Source organism: Malus domestica, chromosome 12, assembly GCF_042453785.1.
Source record: "Malus domestica chromosome 12, GDT2T_hap1".
Classification (NCBI taxonomy): Eukaryota; Viridiplantae; Streptophyta; class Magnoliopsida; order Rosales; family Rosaceae; genus Malus; species Malus domestica.
In genome coordinates this window covers 22616811-22635648 of record NC_091672.1, presented here as the reverse complement: position 1 = coordinate 22635648, position 18838 = coordinate 22616811, and the positions used below count along the sequence as shown (strand labels likewise).

The 18838-nt window shown below is 36.4% G+C and overlaps 2 protein-coding genes across 2 annotated transcripts; both read right to left on the bottom strand.

The window, feature by feature from the left end:
- Positions 1 to 10300: 10300 nt before the first annotated feature.
- On the bottom strand, positions 10301 to 13085 carry LOC103423466 (uncharacterized). The gene is made up of 5 exons (XM_008361547.4): positions 12321 to 13085; positions 11947 to 12237; positions 11500 to 11848; positions 11054 to 11170; positions 10301 to 10937 (listed from the first exon to the last, which is right to left on the bottom strand). Exons 1-5 carry the CDS (start codon positions 12660 to 12662, stop codon positions 10813 to 10815), a joined length of 1224 nt encoding a protein of 407 aa, XP_008359769.2. The 5' UTR covers positions 12663 to 13085; the 3' UTR covers positions 10301 to 10812.
- A 3714-nt stretch (positions 13086 to 16799) lies between these two features.
- LOC139189882 (trihelix transcription factor ASIL1-like) lies at positions 16800 to 17882 on the bottom strand. The gene is made up of 2 exons (XM_070809139.1): positions 17613 to 17882; positions 16800 to 16925 (listed from the first exon to the last, which is right to left on the bottom strand). Exons 1-2 carry the CDS (start codon positions 17880 to 17882, stop codon positions 16800 to 16802), a joined length of 396 nt encoding a protein of 131 aa, XP_070665240.1.
- Between the last annotated feature and the right edge of the window lie 956 nt (positions 17883 to 18838).

Below are 18838 nucleotides of genomic sequence, written 5' to 3'. Positions count from 1 at the left end.
TATATCATCTCAAACAATAATGTGAAGTCCAAAGTTCCGACTTAACACTTTGATTGCCTTGTTAATTATTTGGTTTGGTTCAGAATTTTACGACGGTGTATAAACGTATGTGTACGCCTTTGTCTTAATTTAGGTTAATGTGAGTGCATAAAAATATATAAGGGAAATGCAAATTTCAGAAAACAATAGAGACCGATAAACTCTAATAAGCTATCGTAACTGGAGTGGACATCAATCCGACCAAATCAAACAAACTAGCTTTTTTTTTATTATTATTTTTAGAAATATCGACGGTACGAGGAGAATTTTATTAATATCGAAAAAAATGGTACAGCTAGTCAGGAGGGACATAAACTTAACCCCTCAGACCAACTCCAATGATGGGCTAAAAGCCAAATTACCCCCCAAAATTTCCCCCCAAACCCACTCCAACCCAAGGGGAAAATTTGGGCTAAATGCTAAATGCTAAACCAAGGCCAGATTTCCCCCGAAATTTAGCCCATAAATCGGAATTTAAATTTTTTTTAGGTTAAAATATCCATAAAATTAATTTATGATAGTCTACATATTTTTTTTAATTAATTTAACAAAAAAAAGCCTAAGTTCATTTTTTAATAATCCCGGGCTAAAATTTTAGGCTATAAGACCATCTCCAATCCTAACCTAAAACCTAAAAATATTTAGCCCAGAAAATTTAAGTTTTAGCCCAGAAACAGCTTTTCTACTCCAACCCTTTTGGCCTAAAATTTTAGCCCCAGATTATCAAAAAATGAATTAAGGCTATTTTTTTTTTAAATTAACTTTAAAAAAAAAAATTATGTAGACTATCCTAAATTAATTTTATGAACATTTTAACCTAAAAATATTTAAATTCCGATAAATTTTGAAAAATCACTAAATCAATACATGAAAATCATGATAAACCACATAAACTTAAAAAAATATCTATATTCTAGCCGTTGGAAAAAAATATTTAAATTTCCGATAAATTTTAAGATTATTCTTGCCATTGGATTTAAATTTGGACCGTTAGATCTTTTTTTTTACCGTTAGATTTGATTATATTCGATTTAAGCCGTTAGATTCAATAAATATATAAATATAAAACAACAAAAAAATTGAATGTGGACCGTTGGATTAACCAACGGTCCAATTAACACCACCACCCGATGAAGAAAAGTAGCCGTTGGCTATAGGACAAGGCCCACTTTTCACTCTCATCCGTGGGTCCCAACAGCTTTTGTGGGCTAAATTTGTGACCTATATTTACCTTCATTTTAAGTTTTAGGTTTTAGGTTTTGGGTTGGGGTGGATTTGGGGGGGGGAAGGGGAAAATTTAGGTTATAAGCCACCATTGGAGATGGTCTAATGGTTGGAGTAGAAAAATTGTTTATGGGCTAAAAGCTAAATTTTCCAGGCTAAAATATTTGGCTTTTAGCCCAACCATTGGAGATGATCTCATAATACAAGAAAAAAGGATTAAAGATATATGAAAAAGAACTGGAGACATAAACTTTATCATTCTAGAAACAAAAACAACAAAGATACAAGGAGGGGGGGTGGGGGACATGAAATCTAACCTCTTTAAAGATGAACCTAAAGGTTTAAACCTGCAAAACAAAACAAGCAACATCACAAGATTAAGAAGAAAAAAACCAAAAAATAAGACTAACATGTATGCCGAGATGCACATTAATTTAAGAAGCGGAAGTCAGAAAAGTCAACATAGTCTAAAAATAAAGCAGCTTAAACTGTCAACAGAGAGAAATCATGACATATCAAAGTTGGAGAAGACAACCCCATATTAGCAAACCTGCTAATATAAACTGCAGTAGTAAGACTTTCTTCTTGCCTAACTCATCATGATTCCCGAGGACAATGCCCATTGATGACTCTAGGACATTTAGGTACATGAGAATGGCCTTCCAGGAGTTGGGACCAATACTGGTGGATTCAACAAGTCTTCTTTGATCTTGTCGTAGCTTGCTAACATTGATCTGACTCGATGACGTAACAGCCTAGTTAATAACATGATTCAAAGAGATAACTCGGGGAATTCCTCTCGAGTGCTAAGATGATTGAAAGGTTTATTTTTCGGCTTGCTGGTTATCAGGAGTGAACCGGGGTAGAAGCGAATGCAAATCCCTTTGCAGTTAATTAAAAACGCGAAGGTTAGCAAGAGTTAAAAATCCATTTTCGCCCTTTTAAAGATTTTTTAAAAATCCAAGCACGCTTTGTTGTGCTTAAACAGTATCGTAACTACTTGCGACGGTATAATTTCTTCTCAGACTCGGACAATAAGTTTACATTAAAACTTTAGAATCAAGATAAGGAAGAACTCAAGGAAGTTCATTACTGAGAAAAGTAGTGATCTCGTCTTGCTTGATGGGATCACCACTCAACAATGGTCACTTAGCAATGAACATACTACCTGAAAGCGACCGGGAATGAGAACCTATCCCTTACAACACTCATTCTCATCTTGTTATTTTTTATCCCTTTATGCAAGTGGTATTTTATTCTAAAATAGTTTAACTTGCGCGGGAGAGATAATCAAATTTGGGTACATAGAGAGATCACACCCTTTTTTTATTAGTATTGGAAGATCACATCCTGTCAAGCTAATGTGCACGCTTCCAACTCCAAGTACATACGGCACGGATCATAGTCATGCTCCAGGGATGACAAGTATGGGGTGATGGAGTAGTTTAGTAGATAGGAATCTGTCAATCGTTCATTGGTCTTACCAGCTCCAAATTCTTCTTTTCTTTTATTATTATCTTCTTTTTTTTGTTTAAAAAACCACGACTGGCCACCTCCTCTTTCCACCGCCCCAATAAGCACCCATAGCAATCACCAACCTCCGCTTTCCCGTTTTCTGATCTTGCTTCCATACCCCCTTTCATCTGCCAACCCATCTGGCGATCATCCCTCTAACTTTGGCGATTGCGTTGAACTCCAGACTACTAAGTGCTACAAAGCAAAAGTTAATTAACCAGATACAACTATCGAGTTTTGACATGTTCGATAATTTGTATACTATGCATGTAACGACTCGCGCATATATCACATCCTTTGTATTATAAGATCCTATATTTGAAGCATCTTTGTTAAATCACATGTAATGTTAACCAGCTAAATTGAGTAGATGTAATTTTGATACAACTATATATTTAACTAGATAGCGGGTGAATAAATAGAATTTGAACCAAAAATCTTTCACTTAAAAGTACAGAGTAATATCACTAGACTGTGTTATTAAGTATTCGAGTTGATGTAATTTAAGAGGAGGGACTTTCATGTCATCTCAAACAATAATGTAAATCGAGTAGATGTAATTTTGATACAACTATATATTTAACTAGATAGTGGGTGAATAAATAGGATTTGAACCTAAAATCTCTCACTTAAAAGTACGGAGTAATATCACTAGACCGTGTTATTACGCAGTCGAGTTAATGTAATTTAAGAGGAAGGACTTCTATGTCATCTCAAACAATAATGTGAAGCCCAAAGTTGACTTAATACTTTGCTTGCCTTGTTATATGGTTTGGTTCAGAATTTGACGACGGTGTATAAACATGCCTTTGTCTTAATTTAAGTTAATGTGAGTGTATCAAAATATATAAGGGAAATGCAAATTTCAGAAAACAAAACAGACGGATAAAAACTAATAAGCTATCGTAGATAGGAGTGGACATCAGTCCGACCAAATCAAACAAACCCGCTAATATATATTTATATATATATTTTTTAGAAACCTCAACGGTATGAGAAGAATTTTATTGATAGCGAAAAAAAAGGTATACCTAGTCAGGAGGGACATAAACCTAACCCCTCATAATACAAGAAAAAATGATTAAAGATATATAGAAAAGAAGGGGAGACATAAACATTATCCTTCTAGAAACAAAAACAGCAAAGATACAAGGTAAGGCGGGGACATGAAATCTAAGTCTAAAGACGAACCTAAATGTTTAAACCTACATAACAAAACAAGCAACATCACAAGGTTAAGAAAAAAATTAGAAAATGAGACAAACATGTATGTCGAGATGCATATTAATTTAAGAAACGGAAGCCAGAAAAGCAAACATAGTCTGAAAACAAAGCAGCCCGAACCATCAACAGAGGGGAATCATGTCATACCAAAGTTGAAGAAGACAATCTCATATTAGCAAAATTGTCCACAAACCTGCTAAATATAAACTGCAGTGGTTGCGAAGGTTTGGTTTCGATCAAAGAAAAAGTCAAACGGTTTAAAACCAAACCAAACTATAATGATTGATTTGGTTAAAGTTTTGTGCCTTTGTAAAACCAACCTAAACCGAAATGTACCAACCACTTACATTTAACCTTTATATGATTTTGTTTTACACGTGTATTTTCTATTAGCTATTAATTAAGGATGTTGAATTTGAAGGCTGATGAAATATTGAAGTTATTGTTCTTTGAGTTGTGACTCTAGTAGTTACTAAACTTTGAACTTTGATGGCATGTAAAGATTTTGGGACGGTTTGATGTATTAGGAAATAAAAATGTGGCAAATTATGATATTTTTGTTATTTTAATTAGGTAGAAATTCAAAAAAAAAATTACAATTAATATTTATTTGGTTTTGTTTTGTTTTATTTTCTTAAGAATTTTTGTCAAAAATGGATCGAAATCAAAGCATTATTCCTTCTTTTTTTTTTCTTTTTTTTTTGTGGGAATAGGTTATGCCTCACAAACACAATAAACTAACTATGATGATGTAGTTTAAATTTATTTTTGTCGAGAATTAAACATAAGATCTTTCAAATTTTTTTGAACAAATGATATTACCTACACTAAGATGAGGGGGTGGCTTAGCCTCATAATGGGCTAGCGATAATATGATTCAAATTCACCTTTGACGAGAATCGAACATAAGACTTTTCACTTAGAAGTGAAGAGGAATGTCACAAGATCGTAATACTAAGTGGCAACCTAAGATCTCTCACTTACAAATGAAAAAAAATACTACTAAACCGTAGTACTAAGTGATCATCAAAGCGTTATACTTAAGTGGTTTTGTTAATTTTTTATTTATATGACCGATTAAATCCAGCCCGTGTCCATCCCTACTCGTCCAAAGATAGGAGGATGTGGAAAAGAAAAGAAAGTGCACGTAAGACTGAGTCAAACTCACATGCAGCAAGATGGAAGAGAGATATTAACGCACACATATCCAGTAGGTAGTAGCTAGTACCACAAGCCCAACTTTCCAAGTACCTACCCACGTCCCACCACCACCACTTACGACACATCGACCGACGTGGGTCCATACCAAACAACTATCCCTACCTCCCCTAAGCGCCAATCACGCGCGTTAAACCCCCATGACCAGTGGTAGTGCGCGCCATGTGATTTCATTTCAAAACAACTTTGCATGGCCCTCCTGGCTGCGGCGTGCTTGACCACCACTCCACCGCAACCACTTCACCACCACATGCGGCAAACAGTGGCCTTACTGGTGATGTTATGCGGGTCCCACACTTTAATTTTTAAGAACAATTTACAAGAAGGGATTCACACATCTATTTTTATTATGAAATCTTTTGATATAGACGTTTTAGTTTTGAATTTTTTAAATCAAACATTCATGTTTTTTAACGATTTGATTAAACTTTTTTTTATCATAATTTTGGTGTTATATGCATATTATATTGTAATAAATTTTTTTATAATCTAGCATTTTGATCACACTCTCCTCCGTTAGAGATAATTGTAAAAAAAAAAATTAGATTCAATTTATTTTCACAATAATGCTACAATTTAGCATTTAATTTTTAAAAAATAGAGGTGTGTCACATCCCGGCCCGAGCTCCCACCACATCTCGGACTCGACTTCACCGTTGCACGATATTGTCCGTTTTGAATCCCGACCACACCCTCACGGTTTTGTTTTTGGGAAATCACACGAGAACTTCCCAGTGGGTCACCCATCCTGAGAAGGCTCTCATGCGAACTCGCTTAACTTCGGAGTTCCAATGGAACTCGAAGCCAGTGAGCTCCCAAAAGGCCTAGTGCTAGGTAGAGATGAGAATATACATATAAGGCTTAGAGGATCCACTCCCCTGGGCGATGTGGGCTGTTGCAATCCACCTCCCTTAGGGGCCTGACGTCCTCGTCGGCACACTTCCAGCCAGGGATTGGCTCTGATACCAAATTGTCACATCCCGACCCGGGCCCCCACCACATCCCAGGCTGGACTCCACTGTAACACAATATTGTCCACTTTGGGCCCCGACCACGCTCTCATGGTTTTGTTTCTGGGAACTTACACGAGAACTTCCTAGTGGGTCACCCATCCTGGGAATGCTCTCGCGTGAACTCGCTTAACTTCGGAATTCCGATGGAACCTAAAGCCAGTGAACTCCCAAAAGGCCTCGTGTTAGGTAGAGATAGGAATATACATATAAAGCTTAGAGAATCCACTCCCCTAGGCTATGTGGGATGTTGTAGGTGACTATTGGTCAAAGCACTTTAATCAAATTTTAAAAAGGCATAGATATTTAATCTAAATGATATAAAAAAACTATAGAGGATTCTAATTTTCCCTATTAATCGAGGTTAGATTGAATAAGTTTAACAGAATTTATAGTCAAATTAAATAGGAATGTGTACGAAGCTAAAAAGGTATAAAAATCACTTTCCTGCATTAAACGAATTCTACAATGTAGTGATCCAATTTAATAATGCAAAATCATGTGGTGTCTTGAGGCTTTGATTAATAGTACAATGTCATGAAAGGATTTCGATACAATGATACTATGACATGATGCCTTTTCATCCAATAATACAATTTCATGGAAACGAGTTAACTTCTAGTTGTTGAGATTAACTTATATGAAATTGATTTCACTATTCAGTTCACATACAACAATCATGTAGCAGTTCAATCTAGGAGTGGGCAAACGGGTCTATGAACCACGGGTCGAGGCGGGTAATCGCGGTTCAAGGCGGGTACAAGCCGGGTCCAATTTTTCTAAAGAAGAAACGGGGCGGGGAGGTGGTTTTCACGGGACGGGGCGATTCCAAATATGTAAAAGCACGGGGCCTCGCCCGGGCCGTTTCTAAAATGGAATGAATGGATAGGATTTGTTTCTCCGAGTGACCCAGCCTCTTTTCCCACTCCTATCTCTCCTTGCCGACATCACCGAACGCCGACATCACTGGCACGAACAGATTCCAATCAAACTGTCACCGATTTACCTTCGTCATCCCAGACCTTCACCGATTCACCACCGGTGGTTCAACTGTTGGTGCAGGTATGGTTGCTATTGCTGCAGTTGTTGTCACTGTATTAGCTATTGATGGAGTTCTTTATGCAAAAGGTGGGTTTCAAGAACTGTTGATGATTTTACCATTAGTAAAACAATGGGTGAAATTGGAGCTGGTCCCAGTGATTTGTTAAATGAAGCAGAACTAGCAGCTGCGGCTGAAGAAAAAGAAACTCATGCATTTGAAATTGATCCTTCACAGGTAGATTGTTTGTGATTTGAAAAATGAAGCCCCTTGTTTCTCATTGTTAGCTTGTCTCCCTCACAGTTTAGACTCATGGATTTGAAATTGATCCTTCACATGTTGCTCGAGAAATCGGTTTTGGAGCTCTGTATCAAAACAAAAGCAGAGGTGGCCGAAGTAGGAATTGGGAATGGGGAAATGGGAAGGTGGGATCTGAAGCGGCAAGGGAATAGGAAATAGGAAATTTGTAGGATATGGAGGGGCAATGAGATCCAAGATGTGGGTTTTTGTTTGGGTACTGGGGACTAAGAAATCTCAGAGAGAGGATGGCAAAAAAAAGGAATTGGACTCGTGGACCCGTCCCAAACCGGCCCGTTTCAAACAGGTCAGGTTAGGTACGGTTTCCAAACTTACAATCCTTGTACCCAGCCCGGCCCACCCCATTACACTTTAAAACGGGTAGGTCTGGTTCCTCCAAAATTGGGCCCGCCCGGCCCATGCCCAGCCCTAGTTAAATCTAATAAAACAAAGTTAAAGAGATTTTATTCAGTAATAAAAGGTCACAAAAGCGTTCTAATTCAATAATAAAACAATATATAGGAGGAATGTAAATGAGACTCTTTGCCACCTCATATTTTTTACAATGTTTTATACATATGGCACGGAATTGACATTAGATTGTGAGACGATAAAAAATTCATAAAAAATTTGACTTTTGAGACACTCCTAACATTTCTCTAATTTATAAAATAAAAACTTACACATAGAACAAAAACTTGTTTCATAAAGGAATTAGATTCTCTCCAGATCTCCTCATTGGGGATCCAGATGATCAATTACTATTAACCGTTCATCAAATATCGTATGATCATAATTAAATGTTTTTTATATTTTCAAAAGTAAAGCAGTCTCATTTCGCATGAAAAATATAAAAAGAAAAAAATTATGACCGTACGATCTTTGATAAACGATTGTTACTAATTGAACATTGGAATCCTCAGTGAAGAGATTCGAAGATGATCTAATTCCTTTCATTAATTCTTCTCCTAGTTCCCGCATGGGCCACGAGGGAGTGTGCCACGTGAAAAGCAGTGCACTCATTGGTCCCACTAATTAACATCTGGCGACGGTGGTGCTGCTTCCCTCCTAAGCAAACTCTCTGTCCGTCACTCTCATGAAATCTCAATCGTCACCTTTTTCTCTCCAAAACCAAACCAATTTCGTTTCCTTTGGATTGTCTAATCAAATGTCAACAGTTTTTCTATTTAAACTACACACCCCGTCTAAATTTTCCCCCAACAAGTTCCTTTTTCACACTTTAAATTCCAATTTTAGCCTCTTACTTAACAGTTAAACTCCCACAAAAACTAATAAAATAAAGGATGAATTGTCAATTTAGTCATTAAATTATCACTTGAGTGAAAATTATATTTCTAAATTATTTTTTTCATAAAAATCAGTCTTGAATTATAAAAATATGCTAATTACATATCCAATATTATATTGGAGATGCTATATTCAATTTTTCGGTAATTTAAGTCACATTACTTACACGTGATACATTAGAGGGTAAATTAGTAATTTTACATATAAAAAAATATTGTAAGAAGTAACAAATGATGTGTGAGAAGTAAAAAATGGTGTGTGGATAGCACACCCCTTTCTTTTTCCATTTTTTTTAGTTAAGTTTCTCTAGGGCGGGCCAAATAAGGCTAAAATTGGAATTTTAAGTGTAAAAAATTCTATTTTTTATTTTTTTATTTTTTTTGGGGTTGAACTTAGACTGAGTGTGGGGTTTAAATAAAGAAATAATGGCAAAGAGACCAACTATTTCAATTAAATTTCGTTAGAATGTGGTTAGAAATTCATAATAGAGTCTTCCCACAATGACTGAATTGATTAGAAATCATATGATGTGATTGTTAATAATTGAATTATTATTTAATTGTTGAATAACATTTTTATTTTCTATTGACGACACATTACATGATTTATAAATGCGATAAAAATTTGGTCTACCGACATTACTCATAAAAAAACTCAACAGTTTGATAATTTCTAAGATACTAGTTTTTATTAAACTAGCAAGCGAAGAGCGTCAAAAAACTATTTCAACTATTTACAGCATCTATTGGAGATGAATTAAAGTTAAATTTAGTTATCTTACAACATCTCTTAATTAATTAATTAACTAAAATTTGCTTTAATTAACAACTAAAACAAACATAATTAATGGTTAATATGTGACCATGAAACTAAAATATCCATCTTGCCGGACTAAGGTGAAAAGCAAAAGTCATAATAAGCAGCTTCTTTTAGAGCTTTTTGAACCGCGATATAATTAGTATATGCTTTTTAGCTTCAATCTAATACAAGTTGAACAGAACCAAGTTGGCCAATATACATGCAACTTGGAACCAAAACCCAAATCCCTCTGCCCCAAAAATCTAAAGCATGATTCGGCGGACATAGTAACCTCTCGTGTCAACTGCCCCAAAAATCTAAAGCATGATTCAGCGGCCATAGTAACCTAAGCATGATTCCGCGGCCATAGTAACCTCTCGTGTCAACTGCCCCAAAAATCTAAAGCATGATTCAGCGGCCATAGTAACCTCTCGTGTCAATAATGTAACGTCATGTAACGTCTGATAAATGAAATTTACTTATCCAGCCATACCATTACATCTCATGCCAAAAACACCAACTAAGAAAGTTACAAATTTTATATCATTGGTACAAAACATCATGATAACTGTACACGTGCCGGGTACGTGACAAATAACCCAAAATAATTAAAGAAAAACAAAGGAAATTGCATATAAATACATCCATTTTATTATTATAAATACTAACTGCACTTGCATGGCCATGATGGGTGTACTGGATTAAGATTGGAATCCAAAACTAGGTCTTAACCCTTTACAATTCAGACTTCATTGATTTTTATATGAGATCCCAAACACAAACATTATCCCAAGGACTAAAACAAAAGAGGGATAACAGTCCAGTCCACCACTGCCTTGTTCCTTGACAAAAGCTGCTTCTGCTTTTCTGCTAAACCCTAAAACAGCTTGTACCATATCCACTTTTCAATCAAAGCAGACATTTTATTTTTCACCCTAACAACCCTAATCCAAAAAAACATTTTCTTCTTCTTCTTCGTCTTGTCCAACCGGTTTTGCTGTCCTGTCCTGTCCTTCTCAAAAACTACTATTATCTTCTGTTCTAAAACCTCCTACTATTGTAAAATAAAACCCATTAAAAACCCTATAGCAAGCTTGCATTTCCTTGCCTCCCTAAAATTCCCAAAATCCAAACAGAGCCCTAATAAGTCCACTCCTGGGGGAGCCTTATCTCGCTGCCTACTGCCGCCTGCGGCCGAATGATGCGCTTCTGCTGCGAAATGGCGGTTCTGGCGGCGGCGTTGCTCCGAAGCTGAAGAGCAACCTCTGCAAATTCAACGAAACAAATGAGTACACAAAACACAAATTGTAAATTTAAGATTGGCATATCAGTAAAACTATAAATAAAAAAGTATAACAAGAGAAAAGGTGTTAATTTTTACCGTAATCAGAGTTCAGTTTGCCATTAAAACGACGCTGAAGCTGGGGATGTTGCATGTCATCAATGTTCAGGTTCAGAGCCTGCACGACTCGAGCTGGGAGTAGAACTGTGGAGCAAACTGTACCAAAAGAAAACACAAATTTCAATCAGCCAACCAAATCGAAAGAGAAAGTGAAGACCAAATTAATGCCTTTGAAGAACAACGCCCAGATCTGAAAAAACCAGAGCCAACAAAATTTAATAACATTCAAATCTCAACCACCCAGCACCCAAAATACCCAGAAAGTCATCCAAAAATCTTAATGATGTGACCCACAAGCTTAAAAAAAAATTGAGTTCTAGGTTTTACTTAAAAAGAGTCGGATTTTTTTAACTGGGTTTTACTTAAAAAGTGAAATAAAATTGTCTGGAAGTGAAAAATGAAGTGGGGGCAGAGAGGGGGTGGACCTGGCTTCTTGCGGGTTTCGGATTCGGTGCCAACTTGGCGGGGTAAGAAGACGCCGGTGCCGGAACGCTCAATTTTGGCAGATGGGTATTGGTTTCCGAGATAAACAGCTCTCAATCCGGACCCCTTTCTGTTGTACTCTTGCTGCTGCTTAGCTTGTTGCAGAGGCGGCCATGCAGATGGCGACAAACCCACAGGCCGAGCGTTGAGAATGTTGAGAGTGTTTCTCGCTCTGGTTTGGAAGTTTGGGTGGGTCTGCGGCTGAGTCTGCGGCGGAGGATATCGAGTTTGTGCTCCCCAGACCGCCGCGCTCTGCTCCTTCATCATCTGTTGCTGCCTCAACAGCTTAAACTGCGGAAAAAACGGAGCAGAAAACATTTGAGTGTGAGGTGTTCGATAAAAGTCCCCAAAGAGATTTGAATAAAATGTTTTGAGTTTTTTCTTAGTACCTGAGCGGCTCGCAAGTGCTTGTGAGAAAGCGACTGCTGGTGGAAGCAATAAGCAGCATCTGGGTTGTTGGTGGGGACAGAGACGGGGGAAGGCTTTCGTGGAGGATCCAGGAGGCCTCTGCTTTGGTTCATGCTCATCTTGGCAACTTCCCCTGCAGCTGCATGCAGCAGATCCCAGGTGGCCGGCGGCGACTGGGCGTTTGGGCTTCCGCGGCTCGAGCCCTGTCCGCAACCGCAACCACTGCTGACTGCGTAGAGAGTCGATTGGGGAGAACCAGAAGCGACCCAACCCTGCGAATCAGGAAAAAAATCAGAACCGCCATTAAAACGGCGTCGTCTAGAAACAAAACAGAAATTACTACTCTTTCTAATACCTTTGGCTTCTCGGAGGCGAAAGCAGAGTTGGAGTGCTTGAAGTTGAACTCGTCGTCGAGAGTAGAGTAAGCCATTTGGCGGGTCAGCCCGGTGAGGTAGTCTTCCTCATCGCTCTCAGTCTCGCTCGACTCGACCGGCGAACTGAAATCCGACGAAACCCCAAAAGCACCGCCGTAAGGAAACTCAAACGGCAACAGAGCCTTCGGAGCATCAGCGTCGAACCGTAATCCGAACCCCCCACTTTTCTTGGCGTTGGAGTTGAGCTCCATGGCGGGTGGGTCTTCGTCGTTGAGAATCTGGGTGGGGAGCCAAAACGCAAGGTCATCTAACGTATCAGCCATCTGGGTAGTCCTTGAAATAGCTGAGAAGAGCAGAGACAGAGAGTGAAGTGGAGAAAAGAGTAGAAAGAGAAAGTGGGGTTTGATGGGTCTGAGATATGGGGGTTTGCTGCTTGGTGAAGGTATAATAATGGCGAAGCCAGCTGGGTTTGATGGCCCTACAGAGAAACTTACAGGGACCCAGCAGATATGGAGAAGCAGAGGTTAGTGAGAACGAGAGAACAGAGGAAGAAGGTATCTCCGGGACGATGAGAGGCTTTATTGAAAGTTGAGAGGAAGCCCCTAAGACCTTTTTAACAGTGAGTCGGTTTATTAAATTATTAATTTAATTTATCGAGTAGAGAGAAAGTGAGGAGAGAGAAGAAAGCAGGATGGAGGAGGAGGGCCGAAAAGCAGTACGACGAATACGAATGGCAAACCAAAAACGCAGAAGCAGTGAGTAGAAGAAACGCATTAGCCAGCAGGGTGCTCACGCGGAAACGTGGACGTGGGTAACACGCGGGAACTCCCTAGAGGGGATGGTGGGTCCGGCTAGAAGAAGTTGATTCCATTTCAGTCCAACTGTTTTCTTCCAAGACCATTTTTCTCCCCCCTTTAATTATAAAGTAAAAGTAATATTTAATGTGAAAGTTAATTAAAATTAAGTGAAAAAAATACGTGACAGATGATTAGGTGTATAGTAACATACAACATAGTTATGTCGTTTATTATCTTTAATTCATTCAATCTGTCGGATAAAAATTAAAAGAAATTTATATAAGATAAAAAAGAATGTATGGGTGCTACTAAAAAAGAGTGTGTAGATAATACCATCATTTTTAGTGAAAATAGTTTTTGGTCGATTCATGTGTTACAACGTAAATTGACGTCATGGATGATAATTTTTCCAAGCGATTATTTTTATGTGTGGCGAGTTGTTTTGTCATTCTGTTACTAATAAATGTATAGAAACATGAATGAACGACATGGTTGAATTTTTTATTTTTTTTTTGCATGACAATCACAACCGTTATAAAGTGTTGATAGTTCACGTGTTATAATATAAATTGACATCATCGGAGATAACTTTTTCGAGCGATAACTTTTATGTGTGGTGGGTCGTAATATCGTCTGGTATTACTAATAAATATTTGTAATATAATGAACGACATGATTAATATATGACGAACTTGGCCCATGTTTGAAAATTAAGAATGGATTGTACTAGGTAAAACACTAAATTCAATGTATTTTTTAGTACGAAATGAATGTTAATTTTGGAATTTTGTCTAAGCTGAAGAAATTAAATAGAATAGAGATCAAGTAAAACTTATTCCCTTCAATTCTCTCAAAATGATAAAATAATAAGGCATGAGTTTCCTTCATGACTAATTTAATCTTCTTATGGACAAAATCTTCTTATGAAAGTTAAAATTCACTTTTAGTTTCATACATATCTTCTTCTTTTTTAACAAATGATATTATCTAAGACTTTTCACTTACAAATGAAGAGAAATATCACTTAATTTTGGAATTTTACCTCATAATGGGCTAGCCATAATGTGGTTCAAATTCATCTTTGGCGATAATCGAACTTAAGACCTCTCACTTATAAATAAAGAGAAATATCACTAGACAGTAATACTAAATCATTGATACGCTGAGTTATTCAAATTCAGTTTAATCATAAACACCTGACGTAACCACAAATCGATGAATAATCACACAACCCATCATATTATAATATAATTAAACTATATGACGATGAAACAATCACGCCGATAAATCTCTTAATTTAAGGGATGTGAGTGGGGGCTTGTTATGAGGGATGTGAAAACCCCTCCGTGTGAAAGTGGTGGAGACGCGAAACGTGAGGGAGGGAAGTGGGCCAGTCACTCGCCCCTCGTTCGTTAGCGGTTGAGGCGCAGGATCTTATTGCACCGGAACCAGGCCTTAATTATGAGAATTTTATAAGAATTAAAAATCATAAAGAGAAAATAATTTAATTCTTTCTAACAAAGAATTGTGAAATTGCATAAGAAGGGCATTTGTCCTTTACATGCTTCCACTTGGCATTTCTCCACCTCATTCCCCTCCATGCAATGTAAACAAATCTGCTCTGCCTCACTGAAATTTACTTTTGTCTCTTTTGTCCCTCTTACTTTTCTTCCCTTGATTTTTTGCTTTTTTCTAGGAGGAAAAACGGATGGTTTCGCACGACACTCTACTTTTTTGGGATCAAGAAAATTCATTGAAGTATTTTAATCTTCTTTGGATACTATCATGCAATTCATTTGTGTTAGAAATCGAAACTATCTATTAATATAACTCTCTTTTATAAATGAAAAGATAATTTAATCTTCTATCTCAAAAAAAAAAAAAGGCAATAATGTAATTTTACAAAACTAAATTTTGCTGTTTTCTATTGAAGCCTCATCTACATATGATTTTAACATATATTAATATTAAAAATAAAAAAACAAAACAAAAATCTCTCTTCCCATTCCAACTCTCACGTTCTCTCTCTCCTACTCTCCTCTCAGTTCAAAAACAAAAATCTTAGTTTGGATTGATTTTTTGCAAAGTTAATTTTTACATAGTAAAATATAGTATTAATGTTTCTTATTATAAACACAAAATTTTAAAAAATGGTCACAGAATATTTCAAAGATAAACTTATTCTCATCTTTTAAGTAACCAAGTTAATCCTTTTAAAAATCAACCTCAACCTGGTCATGTGAAATGTAATTAACTTTTTTTTTTTTTTAAGGAAAACTAACGAAAAGTTCAAAAAAAACTTTAGTTTTAACGAAAAATGACAAATAAAGGTGTAATGAATAGTACTAAAAACAGGTAAAATATGGTTTTTCGTTAAAAGTAAATAGTACCGAGAGTGTTTCGTTAAAAAAAAATTCTTTTTTTTCGATAATGTTGGTACTTTTCCTTTTTCCTGTTTTGCTGTGTGAGGTGAAATGGTTGGCATCAATCAGCAGGAAAACAAAAACATGATGTACCAAATTACCAGTTGGTTGCTTGCAGCTAAAGCCTGTGGGAAGATCAGCAGCCAGCGGAAACACGATCTCTGCGCAGAGGCCATGAGCCAATGGAAATAAATTCCTTCTGTGTATTGCTGTGATGATGATGAAATTGACAAGGTTTTTGGGCTTATGCGAATTTTTCTTTTTGGGCTTATGTGAATTTTTCTTTTACCATCATTTGCCGTTAAAGTGAGATTAGGGCAAGTTAACTTCACACCAACCTGTCATGTTTTAGGCAACACCACCCAATAGACTTTCTTTGTAATATGTTTAGAATTTTGGGAAGTGTTATTGGTATTTTAAAAATCTCATTCTGCACTTCTAACAAGTGTATTTTTTTTGCCAAATATAGAAAGTTTGAAGTGTAGAATGAGATTTTTTGAGTGCTAATAACAATTCCCTAGAATTTTAAGACCTATTTAGTAGTTTGAATGAGATTTGATTGACTGGGATATGTAAAACAGGAGTTGTAACTCAGTACAAAGATATTTTGATAACTAATTTTAGTGTGGATTCATAATCAATTATATCCGTGCATGTTCATTTTACATTTTGACACAACGAATAAATGATTGAATTCAAGTTCATTTTTATGAGTCACAACCTATCTCAATCAGCCCACTAAACAGGCATTTAGGGTGGATATGTTATAAGGAAGGAGAACTGTAAACAGATGGGATATGAACTGCACCAGTCAAGATTCGATTCAATTCAAAACAAAATTTGATGTGAAAATTCAAGGGATCAATTGATAAGCAAATCCATATCCCTAGAAGATTCAAATTACTCTTTCATATGTTTTGTATATAATAATAAAAGATATATGGGCAGATAATATGTACTAAGTTGGATGGATCATCATAGCATCATATTCATATTCGGTTTCTTAAGCTAAAAAACTATTGAATTTGGATTATGAACGGATTATGATAATAATCACTTCAGTTGCATCGAAACCAAATCATTCAGCTCAAAATTCGATAAATTGATAGGTATAAAAGTAGCGGAAATCCAACAATGCTTCCTTTAAATAATCTTCTAATCTTCGCTTTTAAAGTTCAATTCTGATTTCAAAGCTATGTACTCTTTAGTTTTTCCACTTAGATGAATGAAAATTCTTAGTTTAACAGACATCAGGTGACGGTATAGAGCTCTTTAACAGATCGAGACATTTTAAAAGATTATCAACATTATTTTTTCTGTTGCAAATGCTCCCACTTTGCATCAAATCACCACCCTCTGGAAATCCCTACATATTCAAACAGATGTTCCATCCGAAAGCAAACATTTTTAGTGAGCGGACGGCGGACATATCCTCCCTCCTTTGTCAAATGCTATTCTCATTTGCGAGAAATTTTTTATTTTGATTAAAATATGAGTGGTACACCATGTGTTTTTATATAAATGGTGAGAATTTTTTTTTTTAAGTTATTAACTTTGGATTAATCTCAGTTTACTATTTTAAAGTTTCTTGATTTTCAACATTTGGTTCATGAAGTTTTTTTTATCCCAGAATGGTACCTAAAATCATAATTTTGGAACAGTATCATACATCTATTAAGTTTTCCGTCAGAACCTTTGTTAACTGATGGACAATGACTAGGTGCCATGTGCCAGTATGGATCCACGTGAATATTAAAAAATTAAAAAAAAATAAAAATTAAAACAATTAATAATTAATAATTAAAACAATTTATAATTTAAAATTAAAAAACCAAACCTTAACCTAAAAAATCAATATGGGTTCATCTCTCTGTTTCTTCTTCCCCACCCAACACAGAAAATCACGATCCTTCCTCTTCCTCTGCCTCTCCCCCTCCGCCTCCCCTGGCGCCGCTCCCAATTTTCTTTTCTCTCTCCCATCCAATCCAGCAATCAACCCTTTTTTTTTTCTTTTTTTTCTGTTTTCCCTCTCTGCTCCGCCCTTGCTACTTACCCAATGACCCCTTCCCTCAATTCTCTCCTCGCTCAGCTCCAAGTACCTCTCCCCCCACGCCTCGATCAACACCGATGTCGCCCCTTCGCTCCAACAATCTTCCCTTCCTCCACCGCTGCTCCGCCCTTGCTGCTTCTCCGATGACAAGAGAGCTAGGGTTAGGGTTTTGTTCTGAGTCGGAGTCGGTCTGATCCAACTGTTCTGCCTCTGCGACGCTAGAGATTGGCTTCCTCCAGACGACGATGATAGGATCTCGTTGTCCTTTTCCATCGATGCAATTGTTATCCCACGCCGATTTAACATCAAACTTAACGGATATATGAAACTGTCCAAAAATTATGACTTTATATACCACTTTGGGATGAAAAAAAATTCATGTATTAAATGTTGATAACTAAGAAACTTCAGGTAGTAAATTGAGATTAATCCTTAACTTTTTAATACACATATCCCACTATTTGTATAGTGACATGTGGTGTACCACCTCGTATGCCGATCACACTGAAAAATCTCTCCTCATTTGCAGGAAACATACCTTTCCACCTCCAACGCTTATCCTTTAAATTGTATTTTTTTAATTTTTTTCTTTTCTGAATATTGCTTATTATTTCGTAGTATTTATGTCAGGCCATATATAAGACGAATCGTATCGCAAGTGAGACAACTTGAACTTAGAAAACAAAATGAATAAAAACAGACAAGAATATCCAAGATTGACGACAGGAAGCGAAGAGCACAAGTAACAAATATTTGGATTTTGGAGTCAACATAATAACAAATTAACATGCATGGGGCCATATATCCCTCAAACCACATGTGCTAAACAAAGTTTTAAGTCGTCATAAAACCCAATCGAAGTATTGAAGCGGTAAATTGTTCTGGTGAGTATGATTTTTTTGTTTAACTCATCGTGTTTTGAGTACACACTTTCATCCTCCTTTATATTGCTTTAAGTAGTAATATCCATTTGTAATGAACATTTTAAATTGAATTATAATTATTTATCGTACGATATTGGTGTGGATCCTAGCATGCCTCTTGTTTAACCAATGTGATTAACAAATTTTTACGATAAACATGTTATATTAAAATTGGCTATTTCTTAATCACCATACGTATCAAATACATAAACAATTCATTTCAACGATCTTAATTGTCATCGAAACAGTCTAAAATAAAACTCAAAATTGACAAAATAAACATATATAGTGTTTAGATATTCTTAC

Excerpts from the sequence above, each read along its gene's own strand:
- LOC103423466 (XM_008361547.4), bottom strand. The coding sequence starts at position 12,662 with ATGGCTGATACGTTAGATGACCTTGCGTTTTGGCTCCCCACCCAGATT. Across the intron at positions 11,171-11,499 it reads CGAAACCCGCAAGAAGCCAG|TTTGCTCCACAGTTCTACTC; the intron begins GTCCACCCCCTC and ends CTTTTGGTACAG. Across the intron at positions 10,938-11,053 it reads CAAACTGAACTCTGATTACG|AGGTTGCTCTTCAGCTTCGG; the intron begins GTAAAAATTAAC and ends TTGAATTTGCAG.
- LOC139189882 (XM_070809139.1), bottom strand. The coding sequence starts at position 17,882 with ATGGAAAAGGACAACGAGATCCTATCATCGTCGTCTGGAGGAAGCCAA. Across the intron at positions 16,926-17,612 it reads TTGAGGGAAGGGGTCATTGG|GGATTTCCAGAGGGTGGTGA; the intron begins GTAAGTAGCAAG and ends TTGAATATGTAG.